The sequence below is a fragment of the Gracilinanus agilis genome, chromosome 5 (assembly GCF_016433145.1).
Source record: "Gracilinanus agilis isolate LMUSP501 chromosome 5, AgileGrace, whole genome shotgun sequence".
NCBI lineage: Eukaryota > Metazoa > Chordata > Mammalia > Didelphimorphia > Didelphidae > Gracilinanus > Gracilinanus agilis.
The window spans coordinates 111,721,531-111,740,933 of NC_058134.1; the positions used below are offsets into that span (position 1 = coordinate 111,721,531).

The 19,403-nt window shown below is 39.8% G+C and overlaps 1 protein-coding gene across 1 annotated transcript in view; it reads left to right on the forward strand.

Moving 5' to 3' along the window:
• Positions 1–19,403, forward strand: part of SVOPL (SVOP like) — a 75,683-nt gene that overhangs the window by 46,332 nt on the left and 9,948 nt on the right. Inside the window, exons 13-14 of the mRNA XM_044677643.1 lie at positions 2,970–3,059; positions 16,095–16,208. Of these exons, the coding sequence (XP_044533578.1) occupies positions 2,970–3,059; positions 16,095–16,208 (204 nt within the window). The remainder of the gene's footprint in view (positions 1–2,969; positions 3,060–16,094; positions 16,209–19,403) is intronic.

The following is a 19,403-nucleotide window of genomic DNA, read 5'->3' on the forward strand; positions in this document are numbered from 1 at the left end:
GTATTTCTGACTTGATATTTGGGAAAGGACATTTTTTGTCCTCATTCGTTTTTAGGAATTCAGGGCCTTCAAGTGTCCCCTATTGTACATCCAGGCTTTGGAGGAGGGTAGGAGAATATCAGCCAAGCGTGAGTTATGGGGTTCTTAACTTTGTGTGTGTGTGTGTGCATGCCATGAAGTTCTTTGGCAACCTGGTGGAATCTTATGGACTCCTCAGAATAATATTTTTATTTTTCATTTCATTTTTTTCCTGTTCCATGTAAAAACAGTTTTTAACATTCATTTCTAAAAAATAAGTTCCAAATTCTCTCCTTTCTTCACTCCTCTCCTCTTTCATTGAGAAGACCAGCCATTTGATATAGGTTACACGTGGGTAGTCATGCAAAACATTTCCATATTAGTTATGTTATGGAGGAAAATACAGGCCAAAAAAACCCCAGGAAAAAAATAAAGTAAAAAAATAGTATGTTTTGATCTGCTCTCACATGCAGATGTGTGAAATAAAATGCATAAAATTATAAAGGAAATGAGTGATCCTGAAATACAGTTATCAAAGAAATTTTAAAAAAATTTCATTTTTTTTTTGCCAATTACATGTAATAAAAAATTTCCACATAGCTTTTCCTTGGTTCTATGATTGAATTTATCTCCCTCCTTTGTTTCCCTCCCCCTCTGCGGTGCTGGCATACTGGGATTTTTGAAAAAAACAAGTTCATGGAGCCCAGCTTAAGAACTGCTCAAGAGTGAAATGAGCAGAACCAAAAGAGCATTATACACAGTGATTGAAATATTGTGGAACAATCAAAAGTGATAGACTTTGCTACTAACAGTAATACAATGATCTAGGGCAGTTCTGAGGGACTTATGACAAAGAATGCTATCTATCCACCTCCAGAGAAAGAACTGTGGGAATCAGAATGCAGATGGAAGCATATGATTTCTCACTTTTTATTTGGGTATAGGATTTGGGGTTTTGGTTTTATTAGATTATTTACTTACAAAAATGAACAATATGGAAATGTTTTGTGTAATAATATATGCATAAGCCAGTGGAATTGCTTGTGAGCTCCAGGAGGGAGGAAGACAACATGAATCATGGAACTTTGGAAAACTCATGTGTAAATTTGTTATTGGAATGAAATAAAGATAAGAAAAACAACCTCCTGCTTCAGTTCAAAAGTCAACCTGGGGGCGCAACTTGGTGATTCAGTGGATCAATAGCCAGACCCAGAGACCAGAGATGCTGGCTTTCAATCTGGCCTAGTGGTGTGACCCTGGGCAAGTCACTTAACCCCCATTGCCTAGCCCTTATGTTCTTCTTCACTCTTGGAACCAATTCTTAGTATTGATTCTTTTATTTTGTCTTGTTTTGACTTTTTTTTAACCCTTATCTTCCATCTTAGAATCAATACTATGCATTGGTTCCAAGAGAGAAGAAGAACATAAGGTCTAGGCAATGGGGGTTAAGTGACTTGCCCAGGGTCACACAGCTAGGACATGTCTGAGGCCAGATTTTAACCTAGGACTACCCATCTCTAGTCTCTAGACCCAGCTCTCGATCTACTGAGCCACCCAGCTGCCCCCTTAGTAATGATTCTAAGGCAGAAGTTAAGGGATTAAAAAAAAAAAAAGCCAACCTGAAGTTGCCTCCTAGGTTAGGCTAATCAGGGTCAGCAGGAATTAGACTTTTTCCCCGCTTGGCCCTTTGAGGGCAGAGGGACTCCACAAGGATGACCACCAAGGGCTCAACAGAAAGGTAAAGTTCCCCTTCCAGGTCAATAGGAAATATATGCTGAGTCTCCCTACTGACTCTCTCTATGGCTGCAAAAGAAAGCATTTCATCCTTTTTGTTGTGGAAGTGACAATATTTGAAGGGTTGCCCTATGGAAGGTAATTGCATTTGTTTCTTCTTGGTCCTTGAGGGTCATTCTTCACATAGCTGCTGAAGTAGTCTTTTTGTTTTTTTCAAACCCTTACCTTCCGTCTTGGAATCAGTCCTGTGTATTGGCTCCAAGGCAGAAGAGCGTTAAGGGCTAGGCAATTGGGGGGGGGGGGGTAAGTGACTTGCCCAGGGTCACACAGCTGGTAAGTGTCTGAGGCCAGATTTGAACCTAGGACCTCCTGTCTCTAGGCCTGGCTCTCAATCCTCTGAGCCATTTACCTGAAGTAGTCTTCTTAATACAAAGAATCTGGCCACATTGTTTCCTGTTCAAAATTTTTCATTGTTTCCCTACTTTCTTATAGGATAAAATACAAACTTTCCCCTTGGCATTCCATGTTCTCTGCAATCTGACTCAAACTTCCCTTTCCTTCTTTGTTTCATACCATAACCCAATACTTGATATTTTGACACACTAGACCTCTAGCACTCATCATTTCTTTAAACCCTTACCTTCCATCTTAGAATAGAAAGTACAGGTTCCAAGGCAGAAGAGCAGTAAGGGCTGGGCAACTGAAGTTAAGGGACTTGCCCAGGGTCACACAGCCAGGAAGTGTCTGAGGCCACATTTGAACCCAGGACCTCCTGTCTCTAGGTCTGGCTCTTTATCTATCCACAGAGCCTTATAGCTGCCTTGCACTTATCATTTCTTGCCTGGGCTATTGTATTAGCCTGCTCTCCTATCTCGAATCTCTTCCTAGACATGCCTCCGCTATCTCACGCTTGTCTAACTATTTTGCTCTCCTGCTCCCTATTACCTGTAGAATCATCTGCTAAGTGTTCCTTGAGTCTTGTTCTGCCTTCTTTTGCCTCTGTGTACTGCCACGGGCCATCCCCTCTGTCTGGCACCCCCCTGTGACCTCCGTCCTCTGCGATCACTGAGCCGGGCGGCTCTGCACGCTGCCCTTCCGCTCTCCACACCGTCTCAGGGACACAAAGCCTGGGTGGAGGCAGGCGGGGAGACTGAGGAAGAGGGGATGAGTCAGGCTTTAGGGACTGACTGGGGTTTCTCTTGCATCTTTCGCTGTAGGTCTATCCCACCTCCATGCGAGCTCTGGGGATGGGAATAAGCGGCTCCCTGTGTCGGATTGGCGCCATGGTGGCTCCATTTATTTCCCAGGTAAGATGCTCTGCGCTGTCACGGCAGTGAGCCTGAACGAGGTAGCCGTGGAGATGGAGGTGAGGAAAGGGGACGTGGGGGCTCTTTAGAAGGGAAGCGTGACCGGGGATCGTAGTTGGCACGGTAAACCGGAGCTGGAAAGGCCCTCAGAGTAGCCTCGTCCAACCTCTTCCTTTACAGAGGAGGAGCCAGGGGTCTAGGGAGGCTATAAGGGATTTGCCCAGAGCCAACATTTGAACCTAGTCTTCTGACTCCAAATCCAAACCCCAACGTACTGCGCTTCAGAATTCCCTTGAGCGATTGCTTTTCTCCCATCTAAATGAAGAGAAACTCTAGTGTCCAGGTGGCTACACAGAGAAAGAGCTGGCTTTGGATTCCATCTCACAAACTTAATTAGATACGTGATCTTGGCTATGTCATTTAATTTCTCGTGGTCTTAAGTTTCTTCATCTGTAAAACGAGAGGGTTGGCCTTGATGACCTCTGAGGTCTGATGATCTTTTAGCTTTAAATCTAGAACCATGTGGAAAAGCAGCCTTATGTCCTCTGCTTAAAGAGGAGATAAATAAAGATGGCCATCTCTTGAGCTTCCAATCACACAGGGAGGCAGCATGGAAGTGGAAAGAGAACCAGCCTCCTAGGATAGCCTAGGATCAAGTTTTGGTTGTTGTACTTGTTAGCAGTATGACCTTGGATGAATCACTTCTTACCTCTCTGTTTCCTTATCTGTAAGAGGATGGAATTGGACCAAATGCTTGTAAAGGTGTCCTTTAGCTCCAAGAGTCTAAAGCCTGTCTGTGTCAAGGGTGTTCATGGCTGCTGTGGTACAGACAGGATGCTATCGCTTGTTGTGGTCAGGTTGCAAAGCCCTGGGGTTATTTCAGGCTCTGAGTGGCACCCGTCCCAGATGATTTGAACTATCACAAGAAACATGGTTTATAACTGGGAAATCTAGATCCCAGGGCGGAGGCTGCAACTGTGACAGAATACCTTGGTGCCACCAGGGGAAGCTCAGGACTCTGACCTGGCAGCTGGCAGGGAGGTGGCTGCAGACAGGACTAGAGAGGAGGATGAGAGTAACTTACCTTCAGCCTCTACACCTTCACCTTCACCTTCAGCTTCTGCTGGCAGCTGGGGAAGATGTGGCCTCAGGGCTTATTAATACTCCATCATTCTAATCTAGTCAATCAGCAGAGCAGAGAAGAAGCCCCTTCAGGAAAGAATAGCCCAAACCCACAGATCTAGCAAATAATCAGAGGAGCAAGATTACAGTCAATGACAGTGGGCAAAGAAGGAAAAAATATGAGTAAACAACAGAAAAAGAAAAAAAGAAATTACAATTGACAGCTTCTATTCAGGTAATGAACAAAGAGCAAATGGAACAGAAGAGGACCAAGGAACACCAAGAACTCCAGCCAATTGGACACAGGCTTTGGAAGAACTCAAAACACAATTCAAAAAACAATCAAGAGGGGTTGAAGACAATTGATAAAAGAACTTAAAAAGCAAAAGAGGTCATCTGGAAACAGAGGAACATGACTTCACAAGGCAGCAAGAGTCTATAAAACAAAATCAAAAGAATGAAAAAACTGAGTAAAATATGAAACACCTCATTGATAAAATTACAGACCTAGAAAATAGATCTAGAAGAGACAATTTAAGAATTATTGGACTACTGGAAAATCATGACAAAAGAAAATGCCTGGACATTCTTCTACAGGAAATTATCCAAGAAAACTGCTCTGATAGTCTTGAATAACTGGGAAATCTACATCCCAGAGGTCTGAATTACCCCCACAGGATGCCACATTTGTGCATTTACAGCTCAGGAGAATAAGCCTCATCTCCAAAGCTTTCAACCTCCCTGACATCATTTTGGGTGTGACTGCACCTTTCAGTGACAAACAGTGACCTCCTTACAGGTTCCTGTTTCTTAAGAAAATGTAGTAAGATCATGTATCTGATTTAGGGGAGTAGGCAAAGTTCTAGAATAGGTATGCATTTCCATCTGGGGCTCACCACCCTTCACCCATCTTCTAAATACTCCAGAATTCCTGCTAAGGTGGGGGCTGGGGATACAGGTTAAAAGTTAAAGGCATATGAGTCAGAATCCACTCCCAACTTAGGGGAATTGGAGAAGGTATCAGATAACAGTTATTATGACACAAGAACAGATAGAATCCTAGCAAACAAGGTGGGATGGACTTCTCTTTGCTCTGCCCTTTCATGTACTTTCCATCCTGAGGTTTTGTCTTATTTTCCCTTACCTGGAATGCACAGCCTGTCCCAAGACCCCGTTCAGATGTTCCCTTCACAAAGGCATACCCAATGACTCCTTTCCTTGCTCCCATCCCCCCTTAGTGAAAACGATCCCTCTCTTCTCACATTTCCCTTAGCACTTTACCCAGATCTCTCTGGGCTTGTTCTCACTTTCCCCTATATCATAAATATTTTGCATGGTCCTTCCCTATGTTTGATTAGAAGCTCCTTGAGAGCAATGAATCAAACAATTCAACAAATGTCTATAGGTCCTTGTTATGAACAAGGCACCATGCCAGGTACCGCGGGATGCAGTAGTTTTGTCTCTGTGAGCAGAGACAAAACAATCTGCTCACAAAGGGCACAGGAGCTATGGAGGGATATTGCATGGACAGAGAAAGCAAACTAAAAAACCTGCCAAGTGTTATTAATGAATTGGGGGGCAGTGGAGGGAGAGCACTAACAGCAGGGTTGATGAGGCAAGCCTCTGTGTAGGAGTGGCCCCCGAGGGGCACTTTTAAGGGAGATGAGGAAGATGAACAGGGGGCTGGACCCCACTGTCTCTAAGATCTAAGTCTGTCATCCTAACAAGTGAAGAGGGAGTGCATTCCAGGCCTGGAAAACAGCCTCAAATCCTTGGCACCAAGCAGAAGAGCAGGTGCTTAAAGTTTGTTTAATTCCGCTGAGCTTCCTAAACTAAGGATGCTTCTGCCTCTGTTCCTTCTACTGGTGTCTCTTCTGTGCCTTACAGTGACCTAGTTTCCCCTCTGCTAATAGCCAAGTAAACACCTTTATGAAGTGAGGCAACTTGATGTGGTGGGGAAGAACACTAGATGCATTCAGTTCTTGGCTAAGCCACTGTGAGTTGTGTGATATGGGGTGAGACACTTGATCTCTTTGAGCCTCCCAGAGTCCCCAGAAACCACGGGAAGAGTATCCCCGTTGGGACAGATCCATTTAAATACGTATATATAATAGGATCTCCTGGGAACTGAAGGAGACTGGTTTCTTCACATGTTTCCCCCTCCTTTTGAAAAGAGGTTTTAACTCTCTTGTCCTGTCTGAAGAGGGTGGGGGGGATACCAAGAATGAAAGAGAAAAGAGGAAGAAAAGGAAGGGAAATTACGAGGACCCTTCTTTCACTCTGCGGAAAGGGGTTTTGATTTCCCGAGTGTTTGCCCCTCCTGTCTCCTGCCCAGATGTTTTCCAATTCATCCTAAGGTTGCTTGTATATTTTTGTTTGCATGTTATCTCCTTGAGGGCAAGGGTTATCTTTTCTTTTATTTGAATGTCCAATACATCCCACAGTACCTGGCACATAATAGTCATTAAATAAATACATACATATCATTAGCCTTACTGGCCAAATTGGCACCTCTTAGAATTAAGATTTTCATTCTCCTGACTGGAGGGGACCTAACAAGATCATCAGGTACAGGGGTTCCTCATCTGTGGACCCTTAAAGGGCCTATGGCTAGATATTAGCAGGTCTATGAACAATATCATGGGGACAGGGGACAGCAGATAAGAGTGCTGGGGCCTGGAGTCAGGAAAACCTGGATTCTAATCCAGCTTCAGACACTCATTAGCTATATAACCCTGGGCAAGTCATTTAACCCTTTTTGCCTCTGAAAAATAAACTAGAGAAAGAAATGGCAAATCACTCCAGTACAAAATTCCAAATGGGGTCACAAAGATTCAAAAAATGACTTAAAATGACTAAACAAACAACAACAAAAGAGCTATATCATAAAATTATTTTAAAATGTTTTGATAACCAAGCTATGGTTTCCTTTTCATCCTATGCATTTTACTTTATTAATTTAAATCATTCTGAAAAGGGGGTCCATAGACTTCTCCTGTATCCAAAGCAGCGTGGTGGTCCCTGGCAAAAAAACAATTAAGAACTCCTGATAAGCTCTTAGGATCATTGATCTGAAGATGGAAGGAACTTTAGAGGCTCTCTCTTTTTACTCTCATTTTACAGGTGAGGAAACTAAAGCCCAGAAAAGTCAAATAACTTGCCTCAGGTCACACAGTTCTTAACTTGCAGAATTAGGACTCCCATTCCAGTCTTATGATTGAGTTATTCTTGGGTTATGATATAGAGACTTCTTCCATAACAAGATTTGGTTTTGTAATAGAAATACATTGAGGGCACTTAGTTGATGCTAAGATTTTCACTATTGATACAAGGTTCTTTTTAGTTGCCTTTATCTCCCCCTCTCCATGGCCCCTGAAGGACTAGTCACATTTTCTCAATGGTTTATGTTCTGGGGTTAGTTGCTTAAAAACTCCTCTCCTTCTGCTCCATTCTAAATTGTTCTTGTTTTAGAAGTAAATAGGGTGTTACATGACTCCTTACTTGGGAATTTCTGTCCCTGGGGAAGACCTGACCTACTTGGCACTTTTCTATACCATTATTAACTTCTTCAGGTATATATCAGGGATCTTCAAATACTTTTGGTCTATAAATGACACCAATGTTATTTTTACCATGAAGTTTTTCCTGATTTCCCAGGTAGTAATGGCCTTTCCTTGCTCCAATTTCACACAATGCTTTGTTTGAACTCATGATGTAGTTACTAGTATTTGGTTTACAACCCCTGGCTAGAATCTTAAGTTCTGTTGAAACAGAGACATTGTCTTCTCTCAACTTTGTAATTTCTTTTAATTTGAAAAAAATCTAATTGATTAATTAAGAATATTTTTCCAAGGTTACGTGATTCATGTTCTTTCCCTCCCATAGCCAATGAGCAATTCCACTGGGTTTTACATGTGTCATTGATCAAGATCTATTTCCATATTAATATTTGCATTAGGGTGATCACTTAAGAGTCTACATCCCTGATCATGTTCCCAACAACCCATGTGCTCAAGCAGTTGTTTTTCTTCTGTGTTTCTATTCCCACAATTCTTCCTCTGAATGCGGATAGAGTTCTTTCTCATAAGTCCCTCAGTCTTGCTCTGGATCCTTACATTGCTGCCAGTACAGAAGTCCATTATGTTCGATTTTACCACAGTGTATCTGTCTGTGTACAATGTTCTCCTGATTCTGCTCCTTTCACTTTGCATCAATTCCTGGAGGTCTTTCCAGTTCACATGGAATTCCTCCAGTTCATTATTCCTTTGAGCACAATAGTATTCCATCACCAGCATATACCACAATTGTTCAGCCATTCCTCAATCAAAGGGCATACCCTCATTTTCCAATTTTTTGCCACCACAAAGAGCGTGGCTATAAATATTTTTGTACAAGTCTTTTCCCTTGTTATCTCTTTGGGGTATAAACCAATCAGTGCTATGGCTGGATCAAAAGGCAGGTAGTCTTTTAGAGCTCTTTGGCCTAGTTCCAAATTGCTATCCAGAATTGTTGGATCAGTTCACAACTCCACCAGCAATGCATTAATGTACCAATTTTGCCACATCCCATCCAACATTCATTACTTTCCTTTGCTGTCATTTTAGCCAGTCTGCTAGGTGTGAGGTGGTACCTCAGACCAACTTTGTAATTTCACTGAGCATGTGAGACAATGCTGAATATACAGTGGGTGCTAAATTGAATTCCTAGGTCCCTTCTGATTTCCCCAGATGAGTCTGCTAATATTCTCTCATTTTAGAAGAATGGTTCTTGGACTTTTTTGGTCTCAGAACCCCTTCATATTCTTAAAATTGAGGGCATCTAAAGAGTTCTTGCTTATGTGGGTTATATCTATTGGTATTTGCTGTACTAGAAATTAAAATATCAAAAAAAGGAATTAAAATACCTTAGTATTATCATGAAAATAATTTGATCTCATAGATCCCCTAAAATTATCTCAGGGATCTCAGAGGTTTCAGGACTAAACATTAAAAACTACTGCCATGGAGCAAGGGCATTTACCTGAGGTCCAGAGATTCACAAGGGATCAGTGAACATAGATAGGAAAAAATTACCTTTTTAATATAATCAGTTTCCTAAGTAATCCTACACATTTTCTTTTATTCTTTTAAAGGCCTCATTTAGAGAGTCCATGGATTTTTACCAAGATGCCAAAGAGTTTTTTGGAAAACCCCCAAAATGATTAAGAATGCTTGCTTAGAGAATAGTGAAATTACTTTAAATTTCTTATTAATAGTCTTACTATGTTCTGGCTATATGGATTTTACATAGTTATGCTTTTATAGAAGGTGAGTGTTCTGAACTCCAAGTTCTTTTAAAACCTCTATCAGAAAAGCAATTGGCATCCAACACCAAGTTAGAACTACTTCCTATGGTAATGACTTACTCAATTACATGGGTTGAAATAGATGATACCCAAATCCCTTTTCACTTTGAGTTTCTAAATAGTAAAAAATGACTTCTAACTTATTTCACTACCTCTTCCTTTCCATTGGAAAAACTTTTTACAAAGTGAATTCTAACTGATAAATTTGATGATACCAATTGAGCAATTCCTGGTATTATATTAAAGATCATGAGATAATTATTACTTCAGGTCACAAATCAAGGGATAGCCATATTCTTTTTTTTTTTAAACCATCTTTTTTTTTTTCCATTTAAAATCAATACTGTGCATTGGTTCTGAGGGAGAAGAGTGGTAAGGGCTAGTCAATGGAGGCTAAATGACTTGCCCAGAGTCACACAGCTAGGAAGTGTCTGAGGCCAGATATGAATCCAGAACCTCCCTTTTCTGGGCCTGATTCTCAAACCACTGAACCACTTAGCTGTTCCCCATGTAGACGTGGCCTTAAGTCAAGTTCCTAACGCCATTCCTGCCTCTCCCCAAAACTCCCACCCATCCAGGAGTCCACAGGCATCTTATACCAAGAGCATCTGTTTAGAGGACATCTTTTAAAGTCAAAAACAGTGGATGCCCTCCAGATAAAGCAAATGAATAAAGCAGGACCAATGTTGAGTCTTTTTCTATGGGATTCTGATGATGATTTCAATAATTGCTGGAGGCTCCTTTGGGGAAGGACAAAAGGTGAAGTGTATAGATATCCAATAAATGAGAGGTATGTGGTACTATTGTTTATGTTCTAGACTTGAGTCAGGAAGACCTGAGTTCAAATTCTATTTCTGATGCTGTGTGACTTTAGGCAGGTCATGTAACCTTTCTAAGCTTCAGTCCCAAGCTAGAAAACCCTCACCCAGCATAAGTCATTTAACCTCTCTAAGCCTTTTGAATTTTCTTATATTTGAATATCTTTTTCCTGGTTGCTTTTACTTGGAGTTTATAGCTTTAAGTGTTTTCTGGAGGCAATGTATGTATTCTTTCAATTGAAACCTTATCTTCTGGGCAGCTTTCTTATGTTATTTGTTGCATTGTAGTGTTCAGGGATTTTTGACATATTCTTCTGGGAGACAAATAGATTTTTCAAAAACACTTTCTGCCTTTGTAACAATTCTAAGACAGGAGCAAGGGCTATGCAAACAGGATTAAGTGACTTGCCCAGAGTTACACAGCTACGAAGTTTCAGAGGCCAGATTTGAACCCAATCCTTCCAACTCCAGACCTGGCCCTCTCTATCTACTGTGCCACTTAGTTGCCCTGAGACATATAATTCTTAAATTACCTCTACACATTCTACCTTCGAGACCAATATATTTTGCTTTTATGGAAATGATGCTTTCTTTTAATGTTATTGCAGATTACCCTTCATTTCCATGTGTCTTCATTCCCAAGTAGTTATCTTCTCTTTTGTTTCATTGGTGAGACTTGCCACTGTGGATTCAAGTTTCTCTATTTTATCAATTATTTAAAATGTGCAGGCCATAAATTCTGTTCTCAGAGGTATTCATTTTCTTTCTTTTTTTTTTTTTAATTTTTTTTTTTTAAACCCTTGTACTTCGGTGTATTGTCTCATAGGTGGAAGATTGGTAAGGGTGGGCAATGGGGGTCAAGTGACTTGCCCAGGGTCACACAGCTGGGAAGTGGCTGAGGCCGGGTTTGAACCTAGGACCTCCTGTCTCTAGGCCTGGCTCTCAATCCACTGAGCTACCCAGCTGCCCCCTATTCATTTTCTTTTAAACCATTCAAGAACAGTATTCTGTGGATTTCTTAAAAATCTGCAGGATCCTGTGTCTCATCAGGTAGTTGTTATTTTCCTTTGTTTTGCAGTATTTATTAAAACATGCCTCAACTTTTTCACTATATCTAAAGCCCACACTTCCCTCTGCTATTAATGTCTTCCATGTTGGTTATCAAGGTTATCCTCTTGATATCTTTGGAAATTTCAGTTTTCCCTCCATATTTTCCTTTATTGCTCACTTTCCAACTCCCTCCTGTTTGATGGTGGTTTCTCATAAGGGCAGGATCTCAACACATCTCAAAATCTTCCCATACCAGGCAATTCATAGTTCACCAGTCTAGGTTTCTGCCCCAAGTGATTCTAGTAGGACAGACTTCCCCCACTGGGTGCTAGCTTCTATCTCAGGCTTGGAGAGGTGAATGACCTCATGCACCTGGATCTTCCCCATTCCCTCTGATCTTCAGTAGTCTGGCTCAGTAATTGAGCCTGAGTAAATGGCATTTGGATTTCTGCAGTGCTGAGAAGACATGATGTGAAGTTGAGTTCTGCTGTAAGTCTACTCATGTAACTTTGCTGCAAGATGCATGGTGGACAGTGAGTGAGAGGGTCTTGAGTAAACATTGGTTAGGATCTGAGTCAGGAAACGTGTATTCAAATCCTGAGTCTGCTTACTACCTGTAAGGCCCTGGACAACCTCTCTGTGCCTCAAGTTCCTCATCTGTAAAACAAGGAAACTAGATTAGAGGATGGATAAGGGCATCGTGGATAGGATGCTGCACTTAGGAGTCGGGAAGACCAGGGTTTGAATTCTGTCTTGGACACTTACTAGCTGTGTGGTCCTGGACAAGTTTCTAAACAACCTCTGTACTTTTTCCTCATCTGTAAAAGAAGAGTTGGACTTGGTGGCCTTCTAAGGTTCCCTACAGCTCCAAATTTTATACTGATCCTGTTTGCCTTTTTTTTTAAACTTCTTGACATGTCTTTAAAAACAAAGCAAAATTTGTTTTTGATTTGGTCTTTTCATTGATTTACTTTTCTTTCTTAGAATGACTTGTGTTTATATAGTCAGAATTTCATCATCAATAACATTCTGTCTCTCTTGAGTTGAATTTCCCTATATAATTTATGTCAAAGAGCTACTTCTCCTTTCTCTGAACCTTTTGAAGTCTGTTTTGTCAAAATCTAGGTTGTCTGCCAGATTGTGGTTTCTGTGATTAAGTTCAGACTGATCTAAACTTAAAAGGGCCTTATAAGTCATCTAGTTAAGCCTAGTTGACTTATAAGGTCCTTTTAAGTTCAGATCATTCTTTATCTACCATGAACCCTGAGACAAGAACATTGCCTCCTGATATTGCTGTCTACTTCAGCAATCAATTCCTCCTGATTGCTTAGACTGGTCCAGAATAGCAGTTTCTATTTGCCATGTACTCCACATTTTGAAAGATGGAATTGGCATTAAGGAAAGTGAAGAATTTATTGATTACTCTGACTTTGGCAGGTGATTTGGCAGCCACAAAAAGAGAGGCATAGCTTCCAGGATAATCTTGCCGTGTTCTGCCTCCATCTGTCCATTTCTAGAGGATTTTTCTGTCACCAGATTTTAGGAAGTCCAGCAATGAACAGGAAAGTTTCCTTGGGGGGGGGTGTGTGATGGTGGCAACTAAAGGTTGAAGGGGTTCCATTCCATGCCAGATGAAGAGCTATGAATGAGCTGGGACATCTTAGGCAAGAGGAGAGAGATCTATCTGCATGTAATTGAAAATTTAATGTGTGGAGGAATTTGGCTCCAGAGAGACACTGGATGGAAGCTACAAAGAGGCATTTTAAGTGTTGATGTCAGGAAAGCTTTCTATCCATGAGAGCCCTCCCAAGATGTTGGAGGTGAGAAGTCAGGACACTAGTAGAACTGATGTTTCTGGGGGGAATCCGCACACTCACATAACCCTCCCTACACCTCAAGCAGTTTGAGTTAACATAGTCCAAAAATTCTAGGACTCTAGAGGGGAGCTCCTCAAGCCTCAGGGGAATTCTTTGCAAATTGCTTTTAAACTTCTTGCTGATTGGTTAACTGCTTTTAACTTTTTGTGGACAACTTTTGGGGCCTAGTGACATGTTTTATCCTGGGGTTTTTTGAATGGGTTTATTTTAAAATGTTTGTATCTTTACTCCTCAGGCTTTGAATGCTCCACAGCACCAGATGTGGGACTATGAATGGGACACCATTCATATCATTTAACTGTCTAATACATATGTCTCTATCTTGAACAAGATAAGATTCTTCTAGATAGCGAGGATGGCCAACTAATTGACTTTTATATTTTCCTCAGCAAGTGCTACATATTAAGATAATTTTAGGAAAAAGTACTTATTAACACCAACTGTGTACTAAGCAGCTAGGTGTTCATTGGATGGAGAGCTGGGTTTGGAGTCAGGAAGACCCAAGTTCAAATCCAGCCTCAGATAGATGTGTGACTTTGAATAAGTCTCTTATCTCTGTTTGCCTTAATCCACTGAGGAAGGAAATGGTAAATTACTCCAGTTATCTCTCCCAAGAAAACCTCATGGTCAGCATTGGCTAAATGAGGAGTAGAGAGACTTATCAATGGAACCTCCCTCCTTCCCCTAAAGAAATTAACTGGCTAGAATAGATTGGGGAAAGGGAGAGAATGTCTCCTCCTCTCTAAGAACATATTATAACTGTATTATCAGGGTTGGAAATGCATTAGAGGAGAAAGTCCTTTTAGGATGTCCCTTAGGTTATTGGCTGGGCAGGGATTGAAGTGGGAAGAGAAATGAGAATATTCTCATTAGGTCAGGGTACTATGTGTCGACATAGAACATGATACAGTACTATCTACTCTAATGGTTGGCAAGAACTATTCTATCTTCAGGGAAATCTATTTGTAAATTATCTCATATTAATGTTAATTTATAGAATATTGGAAATGTTTACTTTCATTTCTTTTTTTCTTTACTGGTCAGTGGGAGGTTGCATGGGGACTATAGAGGAAAGTTCTAGAGTATGAACCACAGAGGTTCAAATCCTAGCTCTGTTCCCCACTTAACCTAGTACAAATGAACTTAACCATTCTGGACTTCAATTTCTTTATTAGTAAAATGGGAGGTTTAGATTAGATGACCTCTAAGGTCCTTATCAATTTTAAATTTATGATGCCAACACAGCTTGAAGTTTCTTTGACCCCTACCACCTTCTACCCCTTCCTATTTCCATCTTGTTAGATAGTTAAATATAAGCCCTTGAATGTACCATGGTAGGTTATGTTTTAAGGGAATTCCTTGGTGATATTTTTTTTTTTCATGGAGGTAATCCCATTACTAGATTTTTGGTATGTCATTTCTTTGAAGTGGATATTTGGGAGATAAAATCTACTGATTGGATAATAGTGAAATAATTTTCCCATTCTTCCTCTTTCTCCCAGGCAAACTCTTCTTGTTTTTGATCATTCCAACAGAATAGATTCATAACCTTTTGCCCTCTGTCTAAATAAATAATCTTTCAAACAGCTGTAAGGTCATTTAGTTCTGAAGGGTTACATGTATTATCTTCCCATAGAGGGATGCAATTTATCTTATTTAATCCCTTGTACTTTTTCACTCATGTTCAACATTTTATACTTGGATGCCCAATTTTCTATTCAGCTCTGGTCTTTTCATTAGGGATGTCTGATTTTTTATGTCTAGGTTCTTCTTTTTTATGGCATCAATGGTTCTTAAATTATCTCCAATCTGTTTTCCAGGTCAGTTATTTTCCTTATGAGATATTTCACATTTTCTTCTATTTCTTCAATTTTTGGTTGTTTTTCCTTGATGTCTTATGAGGTCATTAGCTTCTACTTGGCCAAGTTTAATTTTTAAGGAGTTATTTTCTTTGGGCATTAAAAAAAAACACCAAACACCTCTTTTTGTCATTTGGCCAATTCTGATTTTTAAGGAGTTATTTTCTCCAGAATCTTTCTTTTTGGTACTTCTTTATCAAACTATTAATTCTATTAATTCAGGCTATCATTTTCCCCTCTCAATTTACCCTCTGCAGCTCTTATTTGATTTTATAACTAATCTTTACTTAAAAATCACTTTAACTTTTCTAGAATTCTCATTGGGCTTGTGTCCAGCCTACCTTTACATAGTTATCTTATTTGACCCTTACATAGACCTGTAAGGATTTTGAAATTCATCCAAATGTTTGTAGTCAGAAGCACAGTGTGGTGCTTGTGCCAGTTAATACCCCAGCACTGAGAACAATGCATTGTACAGATCCAACAACATGTTGTACCTGAGTCTGAGTCTCTATTACTAGTTCTTTGATTTACTAGTTCTATGATTGCAGGCAAGTCACATCCCCAAAGTCTGTAAAATCAAGGGGTGTGTGTATGATACTTGCACAGTGTCCTAGAAAGATTGTGCCAGAATTGCCTTGAAAAATTTTAAATGCTAAAATTATAGCCAAGCAGTGAGTACAGATGATACAGGGCTCTGGAAAGGAGGTAGAGGTTGCTCTGGAAAGGAGGTAGAGGTTATCTAATATAATCCCTTTTATTTCATAGATGAGGAAATGGAGATCTAGAGATTTGCCCTGATTTGCCTTTGACTCCAAATCCATCTCATCAGCTAACATGATGTTATGATCTGGCCTTCTCTGGTACCACTTAAGGCATATGGCTTTTCTAGCACCCCTCTACCCATAGGGGCGCTCCTGTAGAATGCAGCCAGTTGACTCAAATACTTTCTTGGTCATTTACAGGTTCTTATGAGCGCATCATTTCTGGGAGCCTTATGTCTTTTCTCATCTGTCTGCGTTGTGTGTGCCATTTCTGCATTCACGCTTCCCATTGAGACTAAAGGAAGGGCTCTTCAGGTAGGTGACATTACAGAGCCATTTTGGGGTTTCCACCACATCACTTATTTCCTTTGCTTTCAGACTCCCTAGTTTTGGGGAAAAGACTATTAAATGTATTATATAAGTGGCATGCATTTGATTACAAAAGAGTCTGGCATCCTTTAAGGGAAAGTTTTGAAGACCTCTATTATGTGATATACATCTAAATATATACATTCTACCAAAGTTCTGCAATGATACCTCATCATGGCAGGAAGAGGACCTTGCAGTCTAGTCCAACAGAATACTAGATCTGGCAAGTTTCTCCAAGCTGTAAAAATATGTAGTTTTAGATAATGTCTATTTTACACAAATTTCAACTATATATTTTCATATAATTTAGAAAATACTTATTTCCATTATATTTATAGATTTTGAATTAAATCCATCATTCTAGTATATACAAGTTAAAAGAGTGCAGTAAGTAAAATCTTACTTCAATGCCTTATTATCCTGGTTCTTGGAAAATGTATCAGCAGAGTATAAACTCTGGCAAGGTTCTGTGACACACCAGAAAGGTCTTGAATCTGGATCTAGCATGTTTGGTTGTGCTCCTTGGGCATGTTCTTTCCTTCTTTTTTTGGAGTAGCCAATTATCAGGTTGACCAAGTAGTATTTTAAAAAATTCATGAAAATGTCTGTCTAAGGTGTTTTATGGGTTGCCTCCATAAATGCAGTTTTCATTTAAGGAGTTCAGTCTATGTTTGCTCTGGTGAATTCATGGTTCCTCTGAAAGATCAAGGAATACAACAAGGACTAAACAATAACAATTTGTGAAGTGTCTTTTTGTATTTGAAACTTGAGATCTTCTATGGCCTTCTCCAGTTAGGACGATGTATTTAGCAGATATGGCTAAATTGCCTTGGAAGGCAGGGAGAAAGCATGATAAATCAGGAAGGAAACAATGACAGCAAAAAGATTGTGTGAGTTGGGGCTCAGTAAGGGTTTGGTTGCTGAAAGGAGCATTTTGAAATAGGTTGCTACAGGATATAGTGTCTTAGAGAGTAACTTGCCAAAGGTATCATGCAGGGGTCAGCAACCTTTTTAGCCTTGAGAGCCATAAATGCCACATTTTTTCAAATGTAATTTCGTGAGAGCCGTACAGTGCTCACAGTGTGGCTCCTGTAACAGCGCCTGAAAAAAAAATTGACTTCATGGCTCCTGCAGAAAGAGCCATCCGTTGCCGACCCCTGGTATCATGGTAAGAATCAGTGGAGGAACTTTAAACCTAACTTCAGAGCACAGAAATTCAACTTGGAAATGGCAGGTAATCCTCCATTTCTTGGCTCCAGGAGAGAAAAATTATCTTAGAGCTAGTGAGCTACGTTGATTGCTTTTCTGCCTCAGTTTATGTGTGACTGGGACAGTACTATAAAATGGGAAATAGCCTGAGTACAAAACAGGATTCATTCTGTACCGCCTATTTCAGAGGACCTTTATGGTCTAAGGAACATATTAGATAATCAGATGCTACTTTTGATCACTGAAGGGGTTATCTCTATCTCTTTTTTGCTAAGGCAACTTAACCAAAGTTTGAGATTTCATCCCTGTTACTTGTCTAACATAAATCTGAAGACAAATTAGAGCTATGGTCCATCTGAAAGTGAAATAGACTGCTATAGGATATAGTGATTTTACTATCAATGGAGAACTTCAGAAAAGAGATAGATGGCCCTTTTTTTGGGAATGTTAAAAGGAAGTTTTCTTTCAGACTAGTAACTCATTATTCTTAATTTATGTTTTCTAGGACCAAGTTATACAAAGCTAATCTATGTCTCTATTTGCCAATCCTTCTGTCTTGGAGACAGCTATCGAATCTCCCATCTTCTACTGATTAAAGTTCAAACTGATCCTCATATAGAGTGGTTTTGGGTGCCTTCCATATCCTGGTTGCCCTTTCTGAAGGTGCTCTAGATTGTAAATTTTTTTCAGGTCACTTTGGTACTATCATCTCCCTTGTTTTTAACCTTACCTTCTGTCTTAGAATTAATACTAAGCATTGATTTCAATGGCAAGGGGCTACAGCAGTTGGGAGTTAAATGACTTGCCCAGTCACACAGCTAGGAAGTATCTGAGACCACATTTGAACCCAGGACTTCCTGTCTCCAGGGATAGCTCTCAATCTACTGAGCCAACTAGCTCCTATCTCCCTTGTTTTAATATTATACTTTTAAAATTGAAGGCTAAAATTCCACTAGCTTTTTTTGGAGCACTGACAGAGGGCTTATAGTTCTACCAAATCTCAGATCTTTTTATAAGTTTTTGTCAAGGAACATCTATGATTCTTGACATTTTTTTTAAACCAAGAGACTACATTTCCCCCAGTGAAATACTTGTGATCTTATTAGGGTTGACCATATCTTCCAGTTCTGTTTCAGATTTTTTTTTTTAAATTCAACATTATTTTTTTCAGTTCCAAATCCTTTCATCCCTACTTCCTCATTCTGCACCCACTTGCAATGAAGAAACTCATTACAAATATGTATAGTCAAGCAAAATAATGCATTACCAATGTCCCTTCTAGTCTTACAAGTGTTTCAATCTCTACTCTGAGTCCATTACTTCTCTATCTAGAATTGGCTGGTCACTGTGTTGATCAGTTTTCTAAGTGATTTCTATTTCTCCTTACATTTTTACTGAATAAATTGTTCTCTTAGTGCTGTTCACTTCACTTTGTATCAGTTAATAAAAATCTTTCCAGATTTATCTTAAACCATACACTAATTTTTTATAGCACAATAAATAACATTGTTTCATTTACATATCACTTGTTAAGCCATTCTCCAATTAAGAGATATTTCCTTAGTTTCCAATTGTTTGCCATCATGCAAAATGAAGCTTTTTATACATATTGATCCTCTTTTTCCTTTTGATATTTTTGGGGTAAAGACTTCATAGCTGCATTTATTGCTAGGTCAAAAAGTATATACACTTTAATGACATTGGGGGTCATAGTTTTAAACTATTTTCCAGAATGGTCATGTAAATGCACAGCCCCAATACTGCATTAATGTAGCTGTTTTTTTTCCCCCCACAGCACCTCCAGCTTTTCACTTTCTTTGTCAAATCTGATGGATATGAAGTGTTACTTCAGATTTGTTTTAGTTTACATTTCCCTAATTATTAGTGATTAGTAAATTATTAGTGGTAGAGCATTTCTCCCTGTTTGGCTTG